The following is a 22,578-nucleotide window of genomic DNA, read 5'->3' as shown; positions in this document are numbered from 1 at the left end:
AGTAATGTTCCATTGTATATATGTGCCACATCTTCTTTATCCATTCATCTGTCAGTGGACACTTAGGTTGCACCCATGTCCTGGCTATTGTAAATAGTGTCTCAGTGAATATTGGGGTGCATGTGTCTTTTTGAATTATGGTTTTCTCTGGGTATATGCCCAGCAGTGGGATTGCTGTATCATAACGTAGCTCTATTCTTAGTTTTGTTAAGGAACCTCTATACTGTTCTCCATAGTGGCGGTATCAATTTACATTCCCACAAACAGTGCAAGAGGGTTCCCTTTTCTCCACACTCTCTCCAGCATTTATTGTTTGTAGATTTTTTGATGATGGCCATTCTGACTGGTGTGAGGTGATACCTCATTGTAGTTTTGATTTGCATTTCTGTAGTGATTAGCCGTGTTGAGCATTCTTTCATGTGTTTGTTGGCAGTCTGTATATCTTCTTTGGAGAAATGTCTATTTAGGTCTTCTGCCCATTTTTGGATTGGGTTCTTTGTCTTTTTGATGTTGAGCTGCATGAGCTGCTTGTATATTTTGGAGATTAATCCTTTGTCAATTGCTTCGTTTGCAAATATTTTCTCCCATTCTGAGGGTTGTCTTTTCATCTTGTTTATGGTTTCCTTTGCTGTACAAAAGCTTTTAAGTTTCATTAGGTCCCATTTTTTATTTTTGTTTTTATTTCCATTTCTCTAGGAGCTGGGTCAGAAAGGATCTTGCTGTGATTTATGTCATAGAGTGTTCTGCCTATGTTTTCCTCTAAGAGTTTTATAGTGTCTGGCCTTACATTTAGGTCTTTAATCCATTTTGAGTTTATTTTTGTGTATGGTGTTAGGGAGTGTTCTAATTTCATTCTTATACATGTAGCTGTCCAATTTTCTCAGCACCACTTATTAAAGAAGCTGTCTTTTCTCCATTGTATATTCTTGCCTCCTTTATCAAAGATAAGGTGACCATATGTGCATGGGTTTATCTCTATTCTGTTGGGGGTTTTTTTGTTTTTTTTTTTGCGGTACGCGGGCCTCTCACTGTTGTGGCCTCTCCCGTTGCGGAGCACAGGCTCCGGATGTGCAGGCTCAGCGGCCATGGCTCATGGGCCCAGCCGCTCTGCGGCATGTGGGATCTTCCCGGACCGGGGCACAAACCCGTGTACCCTGCACTGGCAGGCGGACTCTCAACCATGCACCACCATGGAAGCCCCTATTCTATAGGTTTTTAAATTCAACATTATAATTATTTTTTCCTCAGCTGGGTGGATTGATTTTTTTTTTTTCCTGCTAATTTTAATGGTGGTTGCTTCATTGCTTGAGATTTTCAAACTTGGCTCCTGACATAATTCCATCTACAGATTGATTTTTCAAGGGAGATGAATTATTCTATTATATATGAATGCTTACACTGATTATAAAGCTACTGTTTCACATTTTACTATGGTAGTATCTAGGTAATATATTATCAGTCCACTTTTTAAATGAACTGAAGTTGTCATTAGGTCAGATTTTTAAAGTCCAGTTATTACTTCTCCTCTAGAAGTAAGTTAATAAAGTTTAATACATTTTTATGGTTTTGTTTTAGGTAGCCATTCAGAGCCAAAAGGTACATCGAATTATCCTATTACCCTAAAGGGCATAATAAGAAAAGTAAGAGTACGGACTCTCTACTAAAATCAAACTATCAAAAGCCTGCAAGCCAGCAAGGCATGAATGGGCGTGACTCAAAGTATAAATTAGGGCACATAAAATCTTTGTGCCCTGAATTTAACCATGCTGTCCAACTTCGTGGAATTTGTGGCCCCTGGAAGTTTGGCTTAGAACAGACAGATTTGGCAGCCCCTTTTGTGAAGATATGGACGTGCTTCAGTTTATGTCCCTGAAAGGACTTGCTTTAATTTGCGGCACACTGTCTTTTGAGGTCTCATTCCCTGCCAAGAGCGTTAGATGTGGAGGTTAATCATTCATCCTCATAGATTCTCAGGATGCTGGAAGAGGTGGGGTTCTTTAAGTTTAGCCCCTATTCTAGGTACCCCTGCTTCTCATGGTTCCTCAAATCAGCCTGAAGACTGGCATATAAACCAGTTATGCCCTGAAATCAGTTGGTAGGAAATGAACAACCTATCACCGGCTAGTTCATTTTTATTCAAATTCAGAATAGAAAAGAGTCTTTGGCATAAGGAGTTAGCATCCGTAATGAGGTTACCATAGTGCCATTCCTTATTTCGGTAAAATTGCTGAGTTTCTTACTTGTTGTTACTGTGTACATGAATATCCTCAAATGATTTCGTGTCTGGTTTTCTTTCATAGACTATACACATCCCAACTATGGAGAATGGGCCTAAGCTTGCAAGCCGCATCTTGGACAAATTGACTGATATTCAGGTAAGGGCTTCTATTTTTAAAATGCTGTCTTTTTTTCATTCAAAACCTAGAACCAAATCATACTTCAGTGGAGAGAAGAGAGTAAGTGCTACCATCTGAGGTCAACAAATTAAATTTAAGGAAGATGTTCCCAATAGTATATGTGGACATGAGCAAAGCAGAAATGAGAAAAAAGATACACAGTTTAAAAAAAAAGAAAAAAAAAAGGAAGGAAAGAAGGGGGAAAAATATATATATATAGTCAGGGACTCAATTACTTAACATTTTTAAAAAGTATATAAATTTTGATAACACTTAAAAATCTCATGAAAAGTATAACAGACTTCTTATAAAAGACTTTAAAGTAGAAGAAAACACAGAAAAAACTAATATTACCTGTGATTACATCACAGATAAAATCACTTAACTTTTGATATCTCAACTTTCAGTATTTTATAAGCACTCAGTGTATTTTTAGATAGATATTTTTCTGACAGTGGGATCGTACGTAATTTTGTTAACCTGCTTTTTTTCAATTAATAAATCATTTGCTTTTTCGTATCAATAAATTTTAAAATTCAACGTATAAAGTTTAATTAAATTCCACTATGTTGATATACCATAATTTTTAAAGAAATCTTATTGAACATTTAAATTGTTGGAAATTCTTTCACTATTATAAACAGTGCATGCTTGATTTTTTCCTTAGGATAAATTCCTGGGATTGTAATTATCAGGTCAAACAGTGTGCACACCTATTTTTTAATACTGCTAACTTTGTTTTGCCTATTTTTTCTGAGCAACAATTTACAGTAATGTCATCAGGCAGTTAAGCATCTTTCTAGGTAGACATATCATATACCAGGTAAACCTGGGTCACCTATAAAAGATATTGTTCTAAAGTTTGCTGAGCCCGGATGCCATCGTTGCCAGTCAGTGAAAATACCCGAGGGAGCTGAGATTCATATTGAAATGTGAAATAAAGTTTGATAGATTGGGTGACATCAAATGGTGTGGGGTCTTAAAAAGTAAGCAAAAATGTAAAGTTGGTTGGGAAAGCAGCAGGTCCCTACAGAGAACTTTGGATGAAAATGCTATTTTTTGAAGACTTAGCCACTTTTATGCAAAATTTATAGCATTAAAAGAAAAGAATTATTGTGCTTTTAGAACCAATGAGTTGTCTTACACTCTTCAGTAGAAGTGTTCTATAGGAATTTTCTGTAAGCTAAATAAAGGAATATCTTAACATTGAAGACTTAAAATTTATTCAGAGTTGGTTTCTGCATAGAACCAATCCAAAGTAATTCGAAGAAATTTAATAAAAATTTCTGCATGGATGGTTCATGTATTTTTATTTTTAGAGTTGTCTGGGTAAGATTACAGAAGCCAGGAATGTAGGTGAGGGAAGTGAATGCTTTTGATTCATTCATTCAACAGATACATAGTATTGAGCACAAACTGTGTGCCAGAGGCAGTTCCAGGTGCTGGTGATAGAGTAGTGGAAAAAGTGACCGAAAAACTGGAGAGGTCAAAGCACACTGATATAGACGAAAGACAAATTTATTCAATTTAAATGTGAGACCATATCAAAAGGTTTAAAAATAAAAGTTATATATGAAGCAGAAAATGAGAAGAAATAGACCATTTTCCTCTTACCTGTGTATATGCTCTATATAACTTGGTGCTTGTGGCCAAGAAGTTAATACTCTAGGTAGTAAAGTATAAATGGTAGTAACACTAAAAACTAATGATACGTTCAGAGCTCCACACTGAACAAAGAAACAAGGGGATACATGAGATAATACAAGGATTCTGAATTAAACTACAAACCAGGAGCACCAAATCTGCTCCAAATTGTTAAGTAACAAAGGACCATCCATTTGGAATCTAAGACCACCTCTTTCTTCTTCTTCAATTATTTTGTGCCTGTGGGCATGGAACCTACAGTTTTGAAATTACTCTCTTACAAGCTGGCAAATTGGTGCTGTCAGCCAAGCTACTAAATTGTCTTTTTCTCTCCAAGAAAAATAATTGAAGTGTAATTATTGAGGAAAAAGCGTAGAATTGCATCATGTTTTACATTTGATCTCTTTGACATTGCGTGGAAACGTGGTGTTTCCTCCAAAGTGCTCTGGTGAATTGAAGAAGAGAACAACAATAACCAAGAAACCTCAAGGTTCCTACAGTGTGACCTAGAGGGGAAGATACCTTCTTAACCACAGATCTGATTTTTATTGGACTTGTGTACTTCTGTATACAAGTAAGAACCTCTGAGGCTGAGTGTTCATCCCATTTGGCTAATTATCCACATAGTTCCCTGGATCTTAGATTGCCCTACAAATACCTCTTAGGAGGGGGACATTTCAGATGACAGGATTCTTTTGTTTTTGTTTTAAATAAGTTTGTTTGTTTATTTTTGGTTGTTTTGGGTCTTCGTTGCTGCACTTGGGCTTTCCCTAGTTGCGGCGAGCCGGGGGCTACTCTTCATTGTGGTGCACAGGCTTCTCATTGCGGTGGCTTCTCTTCTTGTGGAGCACAGGCTCTAGGCGCGGGGGCTTCAGTAGTTGTGGCACGCGGGCTCTAGAGCGCAGGCTCAGTAGTTGTGGCAGACGGGCTTAGTTGCTCTGCAGCATGTGGGATCTTCCTGGACCAGGGCTCGAACCTGTGTCCCCTGCATTGGCAGGCAGATTCTTAACCACTGCGCCACCAGGGAAGTCCTGTTTTTCTTCTTATTTCTTCCTTTTTTTTTTTAATGCAACAAAGAAAAACACTTCTGTGTTCATACTTAACCAAACTTGAACTTGGAGAACATCTCCACATTGCCCATGTTTCCCCTCTCTCCCATTGCTCTTTGCTATTCCAGTTACCATCATCTTCACCTTTGCCGCTGCCATTAGGGGTCTTCTCTGTCGTCCAATATGCTCTGCTCTCTGCTGCTTCCTTTGTGCCTTTCTGTATCTTCTACAGTTTTCCCACTTGATAAGGTGTTGGTTATCCTTCGAGACACATCTCCTTTAGGAATCTTTTCAGTCTCTTGAACAGCGTCCCTTTCCCCCAGTACAAACACATTCACCCACTTAAGTGCTGCTTCATCCTCCAGCTTCCATGGCCCCTGGGATGATCACATTTGACCGTTTTTTTTTTTTTTAATGGGATGACATTTATTCCTTTTCCAAATGTTACAGTAAAACCAGGTGGAAGAGAATGGTTTTAGCAGTTAGGAAAAAAAAAAATTACAAACTTGGGGTTTGGCCATTAAGTTATTTACAACAATGGGAGGGGGAAAAAAAAGACAACAAGAAGTTGTTTCACATCACATACCTCCCCTCGACCCCAAAGCTTAATACTTGTTTACCAAGTCAAAAAAGAGACACAGTTGATTCACAAGCTGGAGGTTTGAACTCGAGTAAGACATTTATGAAAACCTACACAGGGGCAGTGTCCTCCCCAGCCCAGGGGCCACTAGGCACAACACGAGACTAAAAACTCAACAGGGAAAAAAAAAAAAAAAAAAAAAACTCAACAGGGGAAGGCTGGCCACTCAGGGTTTGGGAGTATAGCCACCCCTACGTGGGGCTCAGGGATTTGGGGAATAAACAACACCTACTTGGAAAAGAATTGGGGAAGAAAACCAGCAACTGCCTTCTGCACGGGTGGGGACAGGGAAGGAGGCAGGGACAGGGGCAGGAGCATTTCACATCACTAACCCAACTTGGGAAACTGCAAGGGACCATCTTCAACTGGCCTTAAGGGGAAGACCAGCTGGATGATGGGAGAATCCACAGGAGGGAGAAGAGGAAAGGGAACGTGGTGAGGGGGCAACAGCCCCTTCCTTTCTGGGCACAGGAAGGCAGCCAGGGCACCAGGTCCAGGCAGTGACCACAAGGACAGCGCAGTTTTCTGCAGCTTAGAGATCACCCACCTGCCCTCACCCGGCTACTCATTCAGCCCGCCCGCTGGTGTAGGGCCCCCAGCGGTGGATGGCTGTGCGCCCGGGCCCTGCACCAGCCTCTCCCTTGTGGCCTGGGGCTCCTGGCTCTCGGGTGGCGGCAGCCTTCCCTCCCTGGGCGGTGCCTCCCTCGCCGCAGGCACCGACCCCCCTGCTCCTGCCCTTCCTCTGTGGGTGACGAGGCAGACGGATGCCCCCTGCCCCCTCCCTCCGATTTCTCTTGAAGGCCAGGCCGCTAATTTGAAAGGTTTCTTGAAAGATATTTCTTCTTCTTGGGGGTCTCCTTGGGCGGGACCTCCCCCTTGGCCTCAGCGCCCTGGCTAGGGGGTGCCGGCTCGATGGCATCGCCAGTGGCCCCGGCTGCCTCCTTTGTTCCGTTCACGCGGGGCGACTCCCTTCACCTTTGGGGGATGAGTCTGCATGGCTTTTCGCGTGGCCGTCCTCCGGTCCGCTGACCTGAGCGGGGGGGAAGCGCCGGCTGCCTCCTCTCCGTTCCCGTCGCCGCGGGGAGCCTTCGAGCTCTGGCTGCCCGTGAGCTGCCCGGGGCTCGAGCCGCAGTGGAACTTATCGATCGGTCCGGGTGGGCCTGGCCGGCAGGAGGGATGGCGCCTGAGGGGGAGGGTTGGCGGAGGAGACAGAGCTGCAGCTCCGCTCCGCGCCGGGATGCCCCACATCTGACCTTTATATTATGTTCTAATTAGTCACACACTTAACTTTGTTCTGTGGTTGCCTGAGGATGGGCATTGTTTTATTCTCTTTTGGTAAACCTAGTATTAGGTACAGGGCCTGGGCCATAGTACACACTCAGTAATGTTTCCTAAATAAAGGAATGAATGGGTGATTGACACACCAAGCAAGTACTAAAGAGTAAAGCCTTTTGCATATTAACACATTCTGAGAAGAGATGGGAGGAAGGTCTTGAATAACGTCAAATTATTTTTCAAAAAAACCTTCAGAGAATCTGATTTAGGTCTTTTCAAAGTGAGATACACATCAACTGCTGTCAAGATCAGATAAAAGCTGGAAGCCGGGTCTTCGATATCCGGGTAGCATGTCTGACTAACTAGCAGTCCTGCTATTACCATTTCAGAAGGTGGGAGGAGTGATTGCCAAGACCCAGAGGGGGACATCTTCAACAGTTTAAAATAAGGGAAGCTGAATGGGATAGAAGCAGGATCTGTGTTGATTGCACATCACCAGATAGAATTTCAAAAATCTGTTTTCCCACCAGTGGCTACAACTTTGTAAGAATAAATGGCCATTAGTTGTTACTGGATTTTTCTTGTTTTCAGTGGAACAACTTGATGACTTCAGTTCTGGAAGTTAAGAGTCCCACCCCTTTCGTGTGCAGACTTGGTAAACATTCCAGATTGCCTTGATGGCTCAGTCCCTTGACCAGCTTCCCAGCCCCTCCTTGTTCCCTAATCCACACTTCTCCCCTTGTTACGGGATCACAGAACTTTGCATGGCCATCGAGTGCGGTTTAGAACCAGGATGGTGAAGTGCTACCTGGTGAGCAGTGCTGGTTATATTTTTTTGGACCTTGTGGAGAGTAAGTACCTGATGTGAAGATTCACCTTTTATGTTGCTAAGAATTTTCTGCTGAATGTAGAAAGTATTTTAGCGAAGGTCTTGTAAAATTTGCCATACATGCATTGAATGCAAATAATAAGCTTGTCGTTAGTCATGTTTTAGTTCAGTGTTCTAACTGGAATTGATGAAAAGATAAAAATTCTGCGCATCCCACTGAGCCTTCCAGGTGGACTCAAAGTACCATCCTACAGGCTCGATTTGATTTGCTGTGTTGCAAACATTAAAGGTGTGGGACTGCCACTGTGGTTGTGTTAACGACACTGCCAGTGGTATACGGACAGCCTGGCTCATGCACATGAGTGTTTTCTTGCCCCTGCTTCTCTGGACACCTCTTGAGGAAAAATTTCTATCCCTGCTAGAATCTGTCATCTCTACTCTGAATTATTTTGCCTTGGAAAATTAAGTGACATTATCCATCATTGAAATGAAAGGTGATTGTTAACCACCTAGGTCTAGACATTATGAATTACCTGTATTATCACATCTCTTGGACACATCTCGGAATGCTGTGATTTTACATAAAAGCATAAATTATAGGATGAGAGAGATAAACCTTAACACATATTCTGCAGGTTCATAGAATTACACAGCCTATGAATGTCATTGTATTGAAAATTGATCTTGACTGTTTTTAAAACTAAACTAATTGAAAGCAAATTCACTTCAACTGGTGAGATTCAAGATGAAATTATAGTGGTCATGAATCAAGTTTTGTAACAAGATCTGCTAAAATGTCAGTATGCTGATGCCCAATTATTATTAATGACTAAAGTGTCTGATGTATTAATGGGAATCCACATAAGAAAAATAAAACATATATTTTGCTCTTACCCCTAAGTTGTGTCGCCACCATCTATAAATCAGGCAGAATTTGGGAATGTTTTATCCAGCGTTCATCATTAATCAACAGAGTCAACAGTGGGGGGCCACCGTCTTTAGGAAACCCTTTCTGATATGGATTAAGCAAGTCACTTATAGTCATTGGGCTTCCTTCATTCTCCTTTTCATGTAAACCAGAAGGTTGTAGGTGGACCCATTCCTGGCTTCCAGTTTTTTTTTTACCAATTTGATAGATTCTGTTCTCTGAGGTCTTTTTTTATTATTTTTTTAAATTAATTAATTAATTTGGTTGTGCCGGATCTTTAGTTGCGGCAGGCAGGCTCCTTAGTTGCAGCTCTTGGGCTCCTTAGCTGTGGCATACGTAATGTTAGTCATGGCATGCATGTGGGATCTAGTTCCCTGACCAGGGATCGAACCCAGGCCCCCTGCATTGGGTGCATGGAGTCTTAACCACTGCACCACCAGGGAAGTCCCCTCTGAGGTCTTCAAAGTTCTTTAAGAGGCACCCAGCACATGGACATTGTGATGTAGAAGGAATAGCATTGCATAGAGGCAGAACTGGGCTGTGATTAAGAGCTTCCTAGAAGAGAGCAGACTTGTGGTTGCCAAGGGGGGCAGTGGGGTGGGGGAGGGATGGATTGGGAGTTTGGGGTTAGCAAATGCAAACTATTATATATAGAATGGATAAACAACAAGGTCCTACTGTAGCACAGGGAACTATATTCAATATCCTGTGATGTACTGCTATATTTATTTATTTATTTATTTTTCATTTATTTGTTTTTGGCTGTGTTGGGTCTTCATTGCTGTGGCGAGCAGGGGCTACTCTTTGTTGCGGTGTGCAGGCTTCTCATTGCAGTGGCTTCTCTTGTTGTGGAGCATGGGCTCTAGGCACGCGGGCTTCAGTAGTTGTGGCACGTGGGCTCAGTAGTTGTGGCATGCAGGCTCTAGAGCGCAGGCTCAGTAGCTGTGGCGCACGGGCTTAGTTGCTCCGCAGCATGTGGGATCTTCTCGGACCAGGGCTCGAACCTGTGTCCCCTGCATTGGCGGGCAGATTCTTAACCACTGTGCCACCAGGGAAGCCCCTGTACTGCTATATTTAAAATGGGTAATCAACAAAGACCTACTGTACAGCACAGGGAACTCTGCTCAATGTTATGGGGCAGCCTGGATGGGAGGAGAGTTTGGGGGAGAATGGATACATGTATATGTGGCCGAGTCCCTTTGCTGTGCACCTGAAATGATCACAACATTGTTAATCGGCTATACTCCAATATAAAATAAAAAGTTTTAAAAAATCCTGTGATAAACCATAATGGAAAAGAATATGAAAAAGAATATATATATATGTATAATTGAATCATTACGCTGTACCACAGAAATTAACACAATATTGTAAATCAACTTTACTTCAATACTTTTTTTTTTTTTTTTTTAAGAGTTTCATTGAGCCTCAGTGTCCTTAAATGAGAAGCTGGGCTTGAGTTCATTGCTCTTCACACTTGATTTTTAAGCCATAGAAATTTTCTACAAATGAAACCTTTCCTGGAATCCCACTATATAAAACCAGTAGAAGTGGAACTGCTCTGAAGTGAAATCCAGAGCCCCACTTATGTGGCTCATCCCCTGCATGCTAGATGGTCATTAATGTTCTTTCCAGTTCAGGAATTCTATTGTTTGTGTTCATTTCAACTCAAGTTATATTAGTACGAAAGAGGCAATTCATGTGGAAGGGGGACATGATCTGAGACGCTAAATACAGAATGGCAATGCAAAGGCATATGTAAGGGACCTCTACCAGCTCTACATCGAGCTCCACAGTAATTATAAAATTTGTGATTCTTTCCAGGTATTTGTTTGCACATAGTCTTATTTTCAGTGTGAATATGCTTTTAATGTTCAAAACAGAAGTGAACCTTTTGTACAACGTTGGTTATATCATTACATTTATTTATAAGCTGCCCCTGCGCTGTGAGTTTTTACACTGAAACATGTTTTCTTGCTTTTGTTGTAGTACGGAAGAGAAGAGAGTGATTGGACAATCACAGTATCCTGAATGGAAAAGAACAGGCTATCATTTGTGTGTTCTTGGGACAGACTGTTGCATTTGAATTATGAGAAATTTCTTTGGCTACCTGTTTTTAGTTGTGCATAATGTAGTTTGTATTATCAGTGTTTCCAGGGCGATTGTTTCCTCGTGCCAGAGAAGATGAATTGCAGTCATCCAGTGGTAGTTTATAAACTTGCTCCTAGAAGCTTACCTTACCTTCTCTAGAAAGATGAGAATGGAAGCCATCTAAGCGTAGAATTTTCCTCCATAACCTGAGTGCTTCCCTTGGTACTTCAATCAGATAAAAAAGTGTTTATTCTTTAGCATAAGTTACGTTCTGCTCCTCAACCAAGTGAGTGTTTTTGTGTTTGAAAAGCTGATCTGAGTAAATTTCATAGGTACCATTTCCTGCCACACATCTTCATCCTCAGAAAGTGTTTGTTGTTGTTTTTTTTTTTAAATCAAGACTTTGAGAAACTGGATTTCCTCCCCTCATATTTCTTTCCAGGTCCCCTAAGTCCGTCTTAGGGAAAATCTCTCCCTCCTTCCTGATGTCCCGGTCTGCGCCAGGCTCTCCTGGTGCATCAGCAAGGCCCACCCCTGCCCTTTCCACATTGTGTTGTAATCAGCAGTCAGGCTTCACTACAAGACTGAGGGTCTTGTGCCTTATAGATCTTTGCATTCCCCTGCCTGTCACATAACAAGGAATGAATGAACATGTACCTTCTATAGAAGTGTACCTTCTTTGTTTCTATATTGTGAAACCTCTTTATTAGAATTTGTGATCGATTCTGACTTTGTCTGTATTTACCTCATTGAGCAGTTCACATGTGCATGAATATAAACAGAACTGGTGGCACTTAAAATGATAATGATTAACTTATTTTATTTTTAATTAACAATTTTCATATTGTCTTTATTTGAAGACTGTCTTGGAATTAAAGTAATAGCTCTAGAGAGATCGTGATACCGTACCAACCAAATGGAAATGATATAGGTTTCGTGTTAAACACATAAATGTTGTGATAAATACAAAATAAATCATATTTAGTTTTTTGATAGAAAGCAAAGAGGTATATACTCTGGATTTTATACTCTGGTTTTATAGGTGCTCATTTCTGTTGAATGGGGATTGGATAAGCACATGGTTAGGGTACAGGGAGAGTGATTATAGATGATATTTTCCTTGTTTAGGAGCCATGAGTTAAAATTGTATCCTGGTTTATCTAGGGGAAAGTCAAATCTTGATAGAAAACATTTACCCTTGGAAGGTCAACTCTCAGACATTATATTTTGGTTTCCTTTAGTCCTAATAACTTTCATCTTGCTGATCATATTTCATCCTCTTTTCAGAGCAAGGAAAAAAATTCTAAAAGTTTTGCCGTGCTGGAAAATTTTCCTTAAGGCATTTAGCAGCACATAGCAAATGGGGCTTTGATTCTTTTCCAAGACTTTTGGCCATAGAATCTTTTTAGATAGGAACGGTAAAATGAAAATGAGGGAAGTATAAGATGAAAAGGAATGGTAAAAATGTCTTTTAGGGGGCTTTTAATTGGCGATCTGAAATCTTCGGAGAGTCTGTTCTTTTTAGGTAGGGCTGAAGTGCTTTAACTATGCTCTGCACAAGTTTGTTCACCAAGTAGCATTCTGAGAGTATACATTTGCCTTGGCCAAACCCTGGGACCTTATTTTCAATATTGTAGGCTAGAAATGACTTAAGGTAATCCTAACCTGTCAAGTAGCCCATGATAACCAGACTCAACATTCCTATGAGAAATGGAAATCATCTATTTGCCACAAATACATTTTATACTTTGCATCTCTGAATTAGTATGGCGAGACATGTTCGTTGTAAGAGTTCGAGAACAATATGTCTTGACATTATGTCTGTGTGATTTCTTTCATCAGACCTTAAGAGCATTTTAAGCCCTTTCTACCAGACTCTGTGAAGATGAAGGATATACATTTAAAGAAACAAGGTCTCCTAAAACAGAGGACACAATCTGCCATTCTCGTTTAAGTAATAAGACAGGAAATTGACCTTGACACTAACTTGTTAAATAGATTTAAAGGGAACATCTGCACATCTCTTTTCCTTGTGCACTATTTGTTTAATTGCAGTGGATTAATACAGCAAGAGTGGCACATTATAACTAGGCAATTATCCATTCTTCAAGACTTAGTTATCGCAACACTAATTGATCATTTAAGGCGTAAGATAGGCTAGCATTAGGAACATGTGAGGCTAATCTGCTCAAAAAGATCAACAAATTAATATTGTTGCTGATATTTGCATAATTGGCTGCAATTAGTTAATGTTTAATTGGGTTGATCAAATGGGATTCAGCAGTTCACATGTGCATGAATATAAACAGAACTGGTGGCACTTAAAATGATAATGATTAACTTATTTTGCGTGTTCTCTTCCTTCCACTTTTTTTTCAGTTTTTACACTTCAGACCAAGTTCATCAGCCTTTTTCAAAACACATCAGTAGAAACCAAGATTTTAAAACGAAGCTTTCAGGCATTAGACAAAACCTGAGCATTTCCTAAAGCTTTAGGAATTTTCTTTGTTACAGTCATTTATCAAGGCTTCAACTCATGATACACCAAAAGAAGAGTCCATTTCAGGGATGTGTATCGTGCTCCCCAGAACCTGCAGGACTGAATAAACTAGTAATACCTAATAAAACCTTTACTTTCAAAAGTACAGAGGAAAAGTAAAAGGGAAAGAGGAATAAATGACTGAGAAAACTTGTTAGGGAATCACTATTTTTTCTACCTGGTAAACACCGTTTATTCTGTTCTCAAAAGATTGTCACGAGAAAAAAAAAAAAGATCAGAGGTAGCAAGAAAGCGCAATGTCACATCGATTCTATAACTTGGCAATGTCAGCCCTCCTGAAGATCTGGGAAGCCTACATTATACACCCTGGGTGAAAACTCTTCCTCATATCTAGCTTTCCTGAAATCAGAGTACTCTGGGGCACTTAAACGCAATTAATGAGTATATCTTGGTCAAAAGAATTGTAGGAACTTTACTAAAGCTTCGGTTTCAGCTCTGCTTTAGGGAGTTTGTGCTATAAAGTTAGCTGCCAACATAAGCTTATTTATTTTCCCCATTCCCACTTAGTGCTCAATCACTGTATTCTTTTTCCTTTAAAAGTTCCTTTTTAAAATTATATGTTCACGTTACCCTTATGATTGGGAAAAATCTATTTTAAGCAGGAAACGACAACATTCACTGTCAATGAGTGATATTTTCTAAAATATTTAGAGCAATAAACATTCATGAGAGGCACTAAAGCTTAGACAGGGGTTAGAGAAACATTGTAAGAGGGCTCTTTGATTTCATGTCCTGATTCTAAATACGATCAAAGAATTATTCCTTTAATGTGGATTTAGGATATGCAAAAACTTAAGTTATAAATAGTAATCCTGGCACATAATTTTAGCAGATGTTTATAACACCTATCACTTTGTTTTGCCACAAGTAGAATTTGTTCAGCTGTCTGTTTTCCAGATATCTCCTCAAGGAGAGGAGGCAGAGAGTACCACTCTCTGAATAAGCATTACTTATTAATTGACAAAGATCACAGAGATTATAATTAATTGGATCAGTTAACTTGAGAAATGTTGATTGAATACCCACAAATATGTGTCTAACACAACTCACAGTAGGGATTAGAAAGTTAGTTTTAGAAAATAAGTAGTATAGAGACATTACCCTCGTGGAGTTTCTACTCTCCTACTTGAAGTTTTAGGTATAAAAGTAATATTTAATACAGTTAGATGATAAGGAGACAAAGGCCAGAGCACACCTCTGTTATTGGTGTGCTATCAAGAAATCACAGTAAACATTTTCATCTCATTTTTAAAAGAAATAATGTCCTTTTTCCCCATTCCTTTCTTTCCTCTCGTGGGAAACTACTCAGTAGATTAGTATTTAGGGGTTCTTGGTGTGAATTACCTCCCGGTTTACTGTTTACTGCTAACCTGATACATTTGTTAACTGCATCCCTTTGGAGCGATGTTAAGTTGTCATGGTTCGTCTAACAAAAGAACACCTCAAATTACAGCATCCTTGCTGATCTTAAAGTCAGGTATTATTGAAATAAACAAAATGTTCCTAGAGTGACTTTTTCTGGAAAATGTCAATTATGAATCAAACTGTTGAGACTGTTGGCTTGAAAATGATGGATTACAGCTACTCAGAAAATAGCAGGTGGAAGACTTAACATTAATACAACAGTTTTTCAAAGTGTGAGGTTTTAAAAGAAAGGCCATTTAAAGTATTTCAAAGAGATTCTTTTTGATCATTGCCAGAAAGTTCTTTTAAAAATACAAAGGTAGAAGAAAGTGATTTATTTTCCATCTTCAGTATACATACCATAGTAAAAAACTTCTCAGATGTTAATTTGAGGAAGTGATAAAGAAACATATCAATAGAATAGAAACATATCAAGTGTTTGGAGGTAAATAATTCCCTGGGATCAGATATATGTAAACATATTTGCTTTAGTGAATGATAAAGGCATGAAATTCAGTCTTAGCAAATGAGGTGGTCTTTAAAAATCTGCTGGATACAAGTATTGAAGTTTTAAGCAATCTTTGTATACTTTCTGTCTGAAAGTTTGTTTTGCATACCACATACCGATTAATAAGGTCTAAAACATGAGCTACCTAATGTTCTACCTATGGAACCCACTGTTGGGATGGTAAAAATTGCGAGCTGTGATACGGGAATGAATTTAAAATGTATTATCATTGACATGTATTTTCTCTACATGTCCACTGTCACAATGGCTAGGTTCCTTGTTACCCATCATTGAATGGAGACAATTTTAACTACAGAAGATGTCAGAGGAAGAACAAATGGTAGTAGAGAAAGTAAGGCAAAAAGTCGAACTTGCTTCTGTGCTGTCCAAGAGAGCTCTTTTTCCTCATTCTGCCAGCCGTCGGGATCTTTCAACATAGGTGCCAAGTACAAATAGTGCCAATTAGAAAGTGACTAAATATAGTGGTCAGCTTATCAGATACTCTTGAGATAATGATCTAACGGTCATGTTACATGGGAACTACTTTAGATTACTACCAATATGGTTAAGACTTTATACTTGCATAGTCTATAAGACCTATTTTGTCGTTTCTTCAACCATTTTATTTTAAGATCTGTGAAGCTTCTTGAGACTGAATAAAAGAATAAGTGGCAAGGAGTAGATGGTGACTTCTTTTTCCCCTTGGGAATACTATTGGCCACCATCCCCCTTTCCTTGGTGAAGGTTAACTGATTTGGAAATTCGTTGAATATTATCATTTTAGTTTTAACTAAAATGTACAACACGCTGCGATTTCCTCAAGCTAATTTCACAATGGTCGTTAGAGTCATTCTCAGCGTCAAGACGGGAATACAAATAACCTGCCTCAATTTCTACTTCATTGATAAGTGTTTGAAGGGTGTTGGTATTCAGGAATATGGCAGTAAGTAGATTCTGAATGAAATTTTAAGGATAAGCTGGCTAATCTGTATGCACCTATAAATTCAGGTGGTCCCCTGTTGACGTAAAACAATGCATGATCCCATAGTTAGCCAATAAATGGAGCCTAACGCCCTAGGCTGAAGAATCTGTGCTTACTTGATATGGTGGCTGAGAGAAAAGTAGTGTGAGGAAGTAGTTTTTAAATCAGTTTATAGTTAGAAATGGGAGAATACCAGCTTAACTATGGAATTTTTAGAACGTGTTCTCTTGCATCTAAGTCTGATTGTAATGAAAAAGCCCCAGCCATTGCTTGTCTCAAATTTCTCTGGTTGTGTAGTTATTCTTGAGATTATCTTTAAGGATAATCAAGTAGAAAGAAATAAACATTTTATAAATAAGCCTGGGCTCTCATGAGCAATTGTTTAAAGATTATGTTAAAAGGATTTAAGCTCACTGAAAGCGTAATAATGGAAATGTGGAAAATATGGTGGGTAAAGGAAACTACCTCATTCTTCGAAGGTTTTGTAGAAGCACAATTAAGCATTCTTAAATGGCTTTGTTACGTATGAACCGTCTGATGTGAAAGAACTGTATTTGTAACGTCTAAAGGACCTGGAATAATTGTATTTTGCTGGCAATAGACATATTCTTTATTGTTCGCAGGTTCCTCATCAAATCCTCATCAAATTATACACTGATTCTGTCATCAATAAAACAATTTCAAGGATTCCTGTTTGTGTAGTCTCTTGAAATCAGCAGTGTTGAATGCATAAAATAATAATGCTCAATTACCGTTTTTTTGATGTTCCAAGCTTTTTGGTCATGGGATGTAAATGTGGTGTGGTGTTTTTAAACCAAAATGACTTTGAGAGAGAGAAGGAATTAAGCACACCAGAAAGACCTGAAACCATACCCCTGGCTAGAGTCTAACTACGTCTCATATTTTCAAACATGTGGATGAGAAATTCAATGGGCATCTAAGAGTTGTCCTTTCCTCTGGGATGGATCCGTCCTTAGCAAAATTTAGCCTTGTCTTTTGCATTTTGAGCAGAATAAGGGGAATGGATTACTTCTTCCCATTCACTGTCATGAATCTCACTGATGAAGCAACACACACACATATGTGGCTTTAGAATAAAACACAGTATAAAGTGAAAGGCATTCGATTTAAACTTAGAGAACATCAATGATGTGTCCTTTTCGTCAAACAGTGATGTGTATAAATTACTCTCATGAGCACATATCTTTGAGAGAATAAAGCCAGATGCAGTATCTCTGAGGGTCACATATTTCATTCATTTTCTTGTGATTTGTCCCAACAATTGCAAGTGCAGCAAAACCTCAGGCTTCTCAAGGAGTTACTGTAAACTGAACTTAAAAGTGTCAAAGTGCTCAGTGACCCTCTTCTCCCGACCCTGCCAACCTGTGAAAATATTGGCCTTTATCAAGATTTTTATCAAGAAGTTATGTGCAGTTTGGAAGGTCCAGGTGAAGGTTATTAGTCAAGTTCTCTGACAGTGTCAATGCTCAAATCCCACAAGAGCGACAAAGATAGACCTGTCATTCCTGCGGGTGATGACATACATTCACTGGAGCTTATATGATTTATCAGATGAGACAGCAGTCTCCTTCAGCGTAGAAAGTGTCTCTTCTACATGGGTTTACTAACAGAAGCCAAAAAAAAAAAGCGGGGAGCGGGGCAATTTTCAGCCTTTGTAATTATTTTTCTGTTACATTGATTCGATTTGATCTTAAGCATATTTTTTGAATCAAGAATTGATTCCACATACATGGCCTTTCATAGGTGCTTGACACCATCATATCTTTAGATGAAATGTTCTATGGTAGACTGACACTACTTAAAATTGTGACGACTTGTAGAGTCACTCCTGTAACCAACAAACCCACAGCCAACACGTAGACTCTTCTGTGTGTATAGAATCATCACTGGGCTTGTTCTCTAACTATGTCTTTTAGGCAGCAAGGATAGTTTTGATGGAAACCCATGGTTCCTTCTCTCCAAAGGTCGTCATCAGGAAGTCAATAGGATTTTTGAAAAATTACAACCCTAAAGAGGTGGGTAGAGTGTAACACAAGAGCTTCACTTATGAAAACATTTTAGAGTTGCAAGATTCAGGCTGATTGTATCCTAAATGCAATATACCTATTTTTAAACTGAACTGATTGAATTAAGAGATTAAAGTGCATTGATTTCAAGATAGTTACAATAATCTAGTAAACATTTCTCATCGATATCCATGATAATGATACGCAGAGGTAGTGCATGCTTTTCTCCGGCACCCTCCAAGCCACAGCTGGATGTAACGAAACCTCTTGCTGTGCAGGTTGCCTAACAAGTAATGGTTGAGAGCCACCCACTGATCCTTTGATCTTCAACTAGCTACTTAAATTAGTGAAAAAATGGAGATCCTTGTAGTACCAACCTCATGCATTACAAAGATTAATGAGTTAATATTGTAAGGCGCTTACAACAGTTCATGTGTAAAGCTGATGAGATTTGATTAAAAATAAGAGAGTGAACACAAAGACACAGGGGCTAATAGATACTTCACCATATACTGGTGAAGAAGCTGGGATCAGCCCCTCCCTCTAGGCCTGGTGGGGGGGGGCGTGGAACGTCCCAGATCCAGGGTGCAAATACTTGCTACAGGACAAGTGGCATCATCTAGCTCCCCTTACTGCATAAGGTGAGTTTAGAAACGTGTGATCTGCTCAAGCCTGGAGATAAAAGCCGTTAAGCAGTGGTTGGTAAAATTATTGAGAAGTAATCAGGTGTTTTCAGTTTTTAGAAATACAAATTGTTTCATGTTCCACATGAATATAACCATGATGGTTAATTTCATGTGCCCATTTGACTAGGCAACGGCATCCAGTTGTTTGGTGAAACACTAGCCTAGATGTTGCTGTGCAAACAGTATTTTTTTTAATGCGATTAACATTTTTTTTTTGGCTGTGTCATGCGGCCTGTGGGATCTTAGTTCCCCGACCAGGGATTGAACCCACACCCCCTGCATTGGAAGTGCCGAGTCTTAACCACTGGACCGCCAGGGAAGTCCGTGATTAACGTTTAAATCAGTAGAATTTGAGTAAAACAGATTATTCTCCCTAATGTGGGTGGGCCACATCCAATCATTTGAAGGCCTTAAGTCATGTTATATATTATACATAAATATTATATAGGTTCTGTATACATTGGTTCTGTTTCTCTATAGAACCCTGACTAGTACAACAATGAACAACATTCTTAACACTCTTACTTATGGTTCCCTCTTCTAAGGAAGAAAATCATGTGCTATATTATTTCCTTTTGACTCTGGTGTCTTACCTAAGGCATGCCTAGCTTTCAGAAAATTGTTCATTGCATAAGCCACCAGTGATAGTTTCTTCAGAATTCCAGGACTAGCTATGTTATACAACCCCAACTGACTAAACGAAGGCAGACCTCACCAGTGAAATTTCAGGCATCAGTGAGGAAAATATTTTTTAGTGTTGGGTCATGAAATACCCCATAAAATACCGTTAGCTTAGTGTTTCTTGCCTGAATCAATGTCCTTAGAATGCAATGCGGCCGAAAGTAGATGGTAAGAACTCCCTTTTTGGTATAATTAAGGGATGGGGTTATTTTGTCAGGTGAGCAGTCATCTTGGTGGCAGAAATCAGTTTCACAGACCCACTAGGCTACAAGGGTCATCATGGAGTCGTCTGGACCGTGCTGACCTCACACAGCACGGCCACCAGGTCCAACCCCATACTTACCGATGCTCTCACTCTCAATTTAGGAATCATCTTTGTAGTTGTCTGGACTTTTATTTACCTACCTTCCCCATATATTAAAGTTATATTTTGCAAGACAGTCTTTGTAAACTCCTGAGTAAAGAGAACCAATCGGTCTGCTTCTCCAGTGATATTTGACAAGGCAATTTAAAGGCAATAAGAAGCCAAATGAGGTTAAGTGATGGGGACAGAGAACATCCAAAATACTTCCTCATCAGTTTGGTTTTTGTCACATGAGAAGGTGATTTCGTATTTCCTATGAGAAGAAATGGTATATTTCTTGGGCTGGCTTTTGCCATAAGCACGAGGTTAATGTTTGCATTTTCTGCAAGAGTAGTCCTCCGCCCCAGTTTAATGCAAACTCTCTCTCTTTTTTTTTTTTGGCTGTGCCGAGCAGCATGCAGGATCTTAGTTCCCCAACCAGTGATTGAACCCGTGCTTCCAGCGGTGGAAGCTTGGAGTCTTAACCACTGGACTTCCAGGGAAGTCCCTGCAAACTCTCTTTAATGTCAATAATTCCAACACACTTCAACAGTTATTCTCATGACTATTCACTGACTTGAATGGCTAGTATTCAGCTGAGCATATGAAGGCCACAGATGGTTCTACTCTCATCCTTCCGCGCTCATCTAGGTGACCATGAGAACTTATAATTTTTTATGTCAACGGTTGCCTCTACCACTTGACCAATAACTCTTCAAAGGATTACATCTTCCTCATTCTCCTATCTTCTCAGAGCAAAATTCTTTAATCCTATTATATAATCAATCCTATTATGTAATTGTAAACAGTGGCAAATAACAATGACAATCATATAAGCAGAAACAAAACCTCACATGAAAAAGAAAACTTGGCACCAAAACTCAAGATGTAAAATAAGACAAGAAAAAGAAACTCCCATCAACATACTCACGTGTGGTGCTAGAAAATGTGCAATGGTGCACAGCAGCGGACAGGTGTTACCTTACAGATGCAGCCTACACTGACAAGTATGTATTAAATATGATTATGTGGTGTGTGTTAAACACCCTGTGTAGTGCTCAGCATCTAGGAGGTACACAATATTTGTCAGCTCCACACTTTTTCTTGAAGCACCACTTAGCTCCAAGTATTGAAGACATCTCATCTGCAGACTTAATCTCACCTCATTCATGAGTTAATTGGAAACAGGTCTGATAGTACATTAACAGCAGAAATTCAGAAGCATGAAATGAGCTTTGCTGTCCTAATCCCAGCATCTGGTGTCTCTTGGATGAGCTCCTGGATTCCACTGCGCTTTCTCCCTAACCCTCAACCTGCATGTCCATCCATCCTGATTGACTGGATTTCTGCGCTGATACAGTTCTTTGTAAGAATCACCCTGCTCACAGCCTCAGCCCATCTGACCGGGGCCCAGCCACCGCCTCAAGCTTGGACATCGTCTCTTCCTACCTAGACATAGACTAATCCAGTTTCCATCCAGATTGACTCCTTTGGAACAAAATCACTGCCTATTGCTCGATTATGATGATTGCTGGACCCCATCAACCAGACTGTAACCATTCATTATTGAAAATGACCTTGATTAGACCTGAGTTTGCCAAAACCCATGGACAAGTTAATTCAGGCTGAGCCCTATCTCCCCCATCAGGTGGCATCTTGCCTGGCACTGTTTTTGTCTGCCAGCTTGCTCTTGATCTCAACTCGCAAGAGCTCCTTCTTGGCCCAAAGAGACATAAGCATTTAGCTTTGAAAATCATCTTAGCTTCCTGTTGCTTGGGATTAATTTAATTTATTGTTTTTAGAGAGTGACTTTTAAAATCTAAAACAACTACTGGATGAGTTTCGAAGTTATCTAAAACCTCACTACCCAAAGCATCGTTACTAGACGAACAACATGGGCCTCCCCTAGGCACTTGTTAGAAGTGCAGAATCTCAGGCCCCTCCCCAGATCTACTGAATCGGAATCTGCATTTTAACAAGGTAATTCATTTGCACATTCACATTTGAAAACGCTGATCTAAATACTTCTCAGCAAACATCAAATGGAGGTACTCCTGAGAAACTATTGCGAGGTTAGAAAAAGATTTGTTTATTTTTAAAAATATTTTCTGTTGGTTTTGTATAGATATTCTTTATTTTGTTTAGGTTCTCTTTCTTCCCTCTATTATTATTATTATTATTATTATTGTTATATTTTTTGGCCGCACCTCAAGGCTTGTGGTATCTTAGTTCTCCGACCAGGGATTGAACCCGGATCTTCAGCAGTAAAAGTGCAGAGTCCTAACCACTGGACCACCAGGGAGTTCCCAGAAAAACATTCATCTGAAAGATAGAATCCATTTTATCAACAAAGGCATTTGTTCTGAAGTCGAAATGGTTTTACGTCACTGTACTCAAGGTAGTCAAGTTTGCTCAAAACCCAGCATGTGCAGGTTTGATAATGAAATGCACTTCCTGAATTGCTAATTGTTTCTGAGTTTTCTCCTGGTACTTCCTTTCTGTCTCAGCCTCATGTGAGTAAATTTTCACAGTGGT

The 22,578-nt window shown here is 39.7% G+C and overlaps 1 protein-coding gene across 4 annotated transcripts in view; it reads left to right on the top strand.

The window, feature by feature from the left end:
• The window catches only part of BCAT1 (branched chain amino acid transaminase 1), a 214,205-nt gene that overhangs the window by 82,159 nt on the left and 109,468 nt on the right, over positions 1 to 22,578 (top strand). For 3 of the 4 annotated variants that reach the window (XM_067695920.1, XM_067695922.1, XM_067695921.1), the window contains one exon: positions 2,301 to 2,375. In XM_067695920.1, the coding sequence (XP_067552021.1) occupies positions 2,301 to 2,375 (75 nt within the window). Of the gene's footprint in view, positions 1 to 2,300; positions 2,376 to 10,750; positions 16,994 to 22,578 lie in introns of those variants that run through there. The other variant, XM_067695924.1, reaches the window with a different exon arrangement.

Source organism: Pseudorca crassidens, chromosome 11 (genome assembly GCF_039906515.1).
Source record: "Pseudorca crassidens isolate mPseCra1 chromosome 11, mPseCra1.hap1, whole genome shotgun sequence".
Lineage (NCBI taxonomy): Eukaryota > Metazoa > Chordata > Mammalia > Artiodactyla > Delphinidae > Pseudorca > Pseudorca crassidens.
Note: the sequence above shows the minus strand (reverse complement) of the source record. Positions and strands in the feature narration are given on the sequence as shown.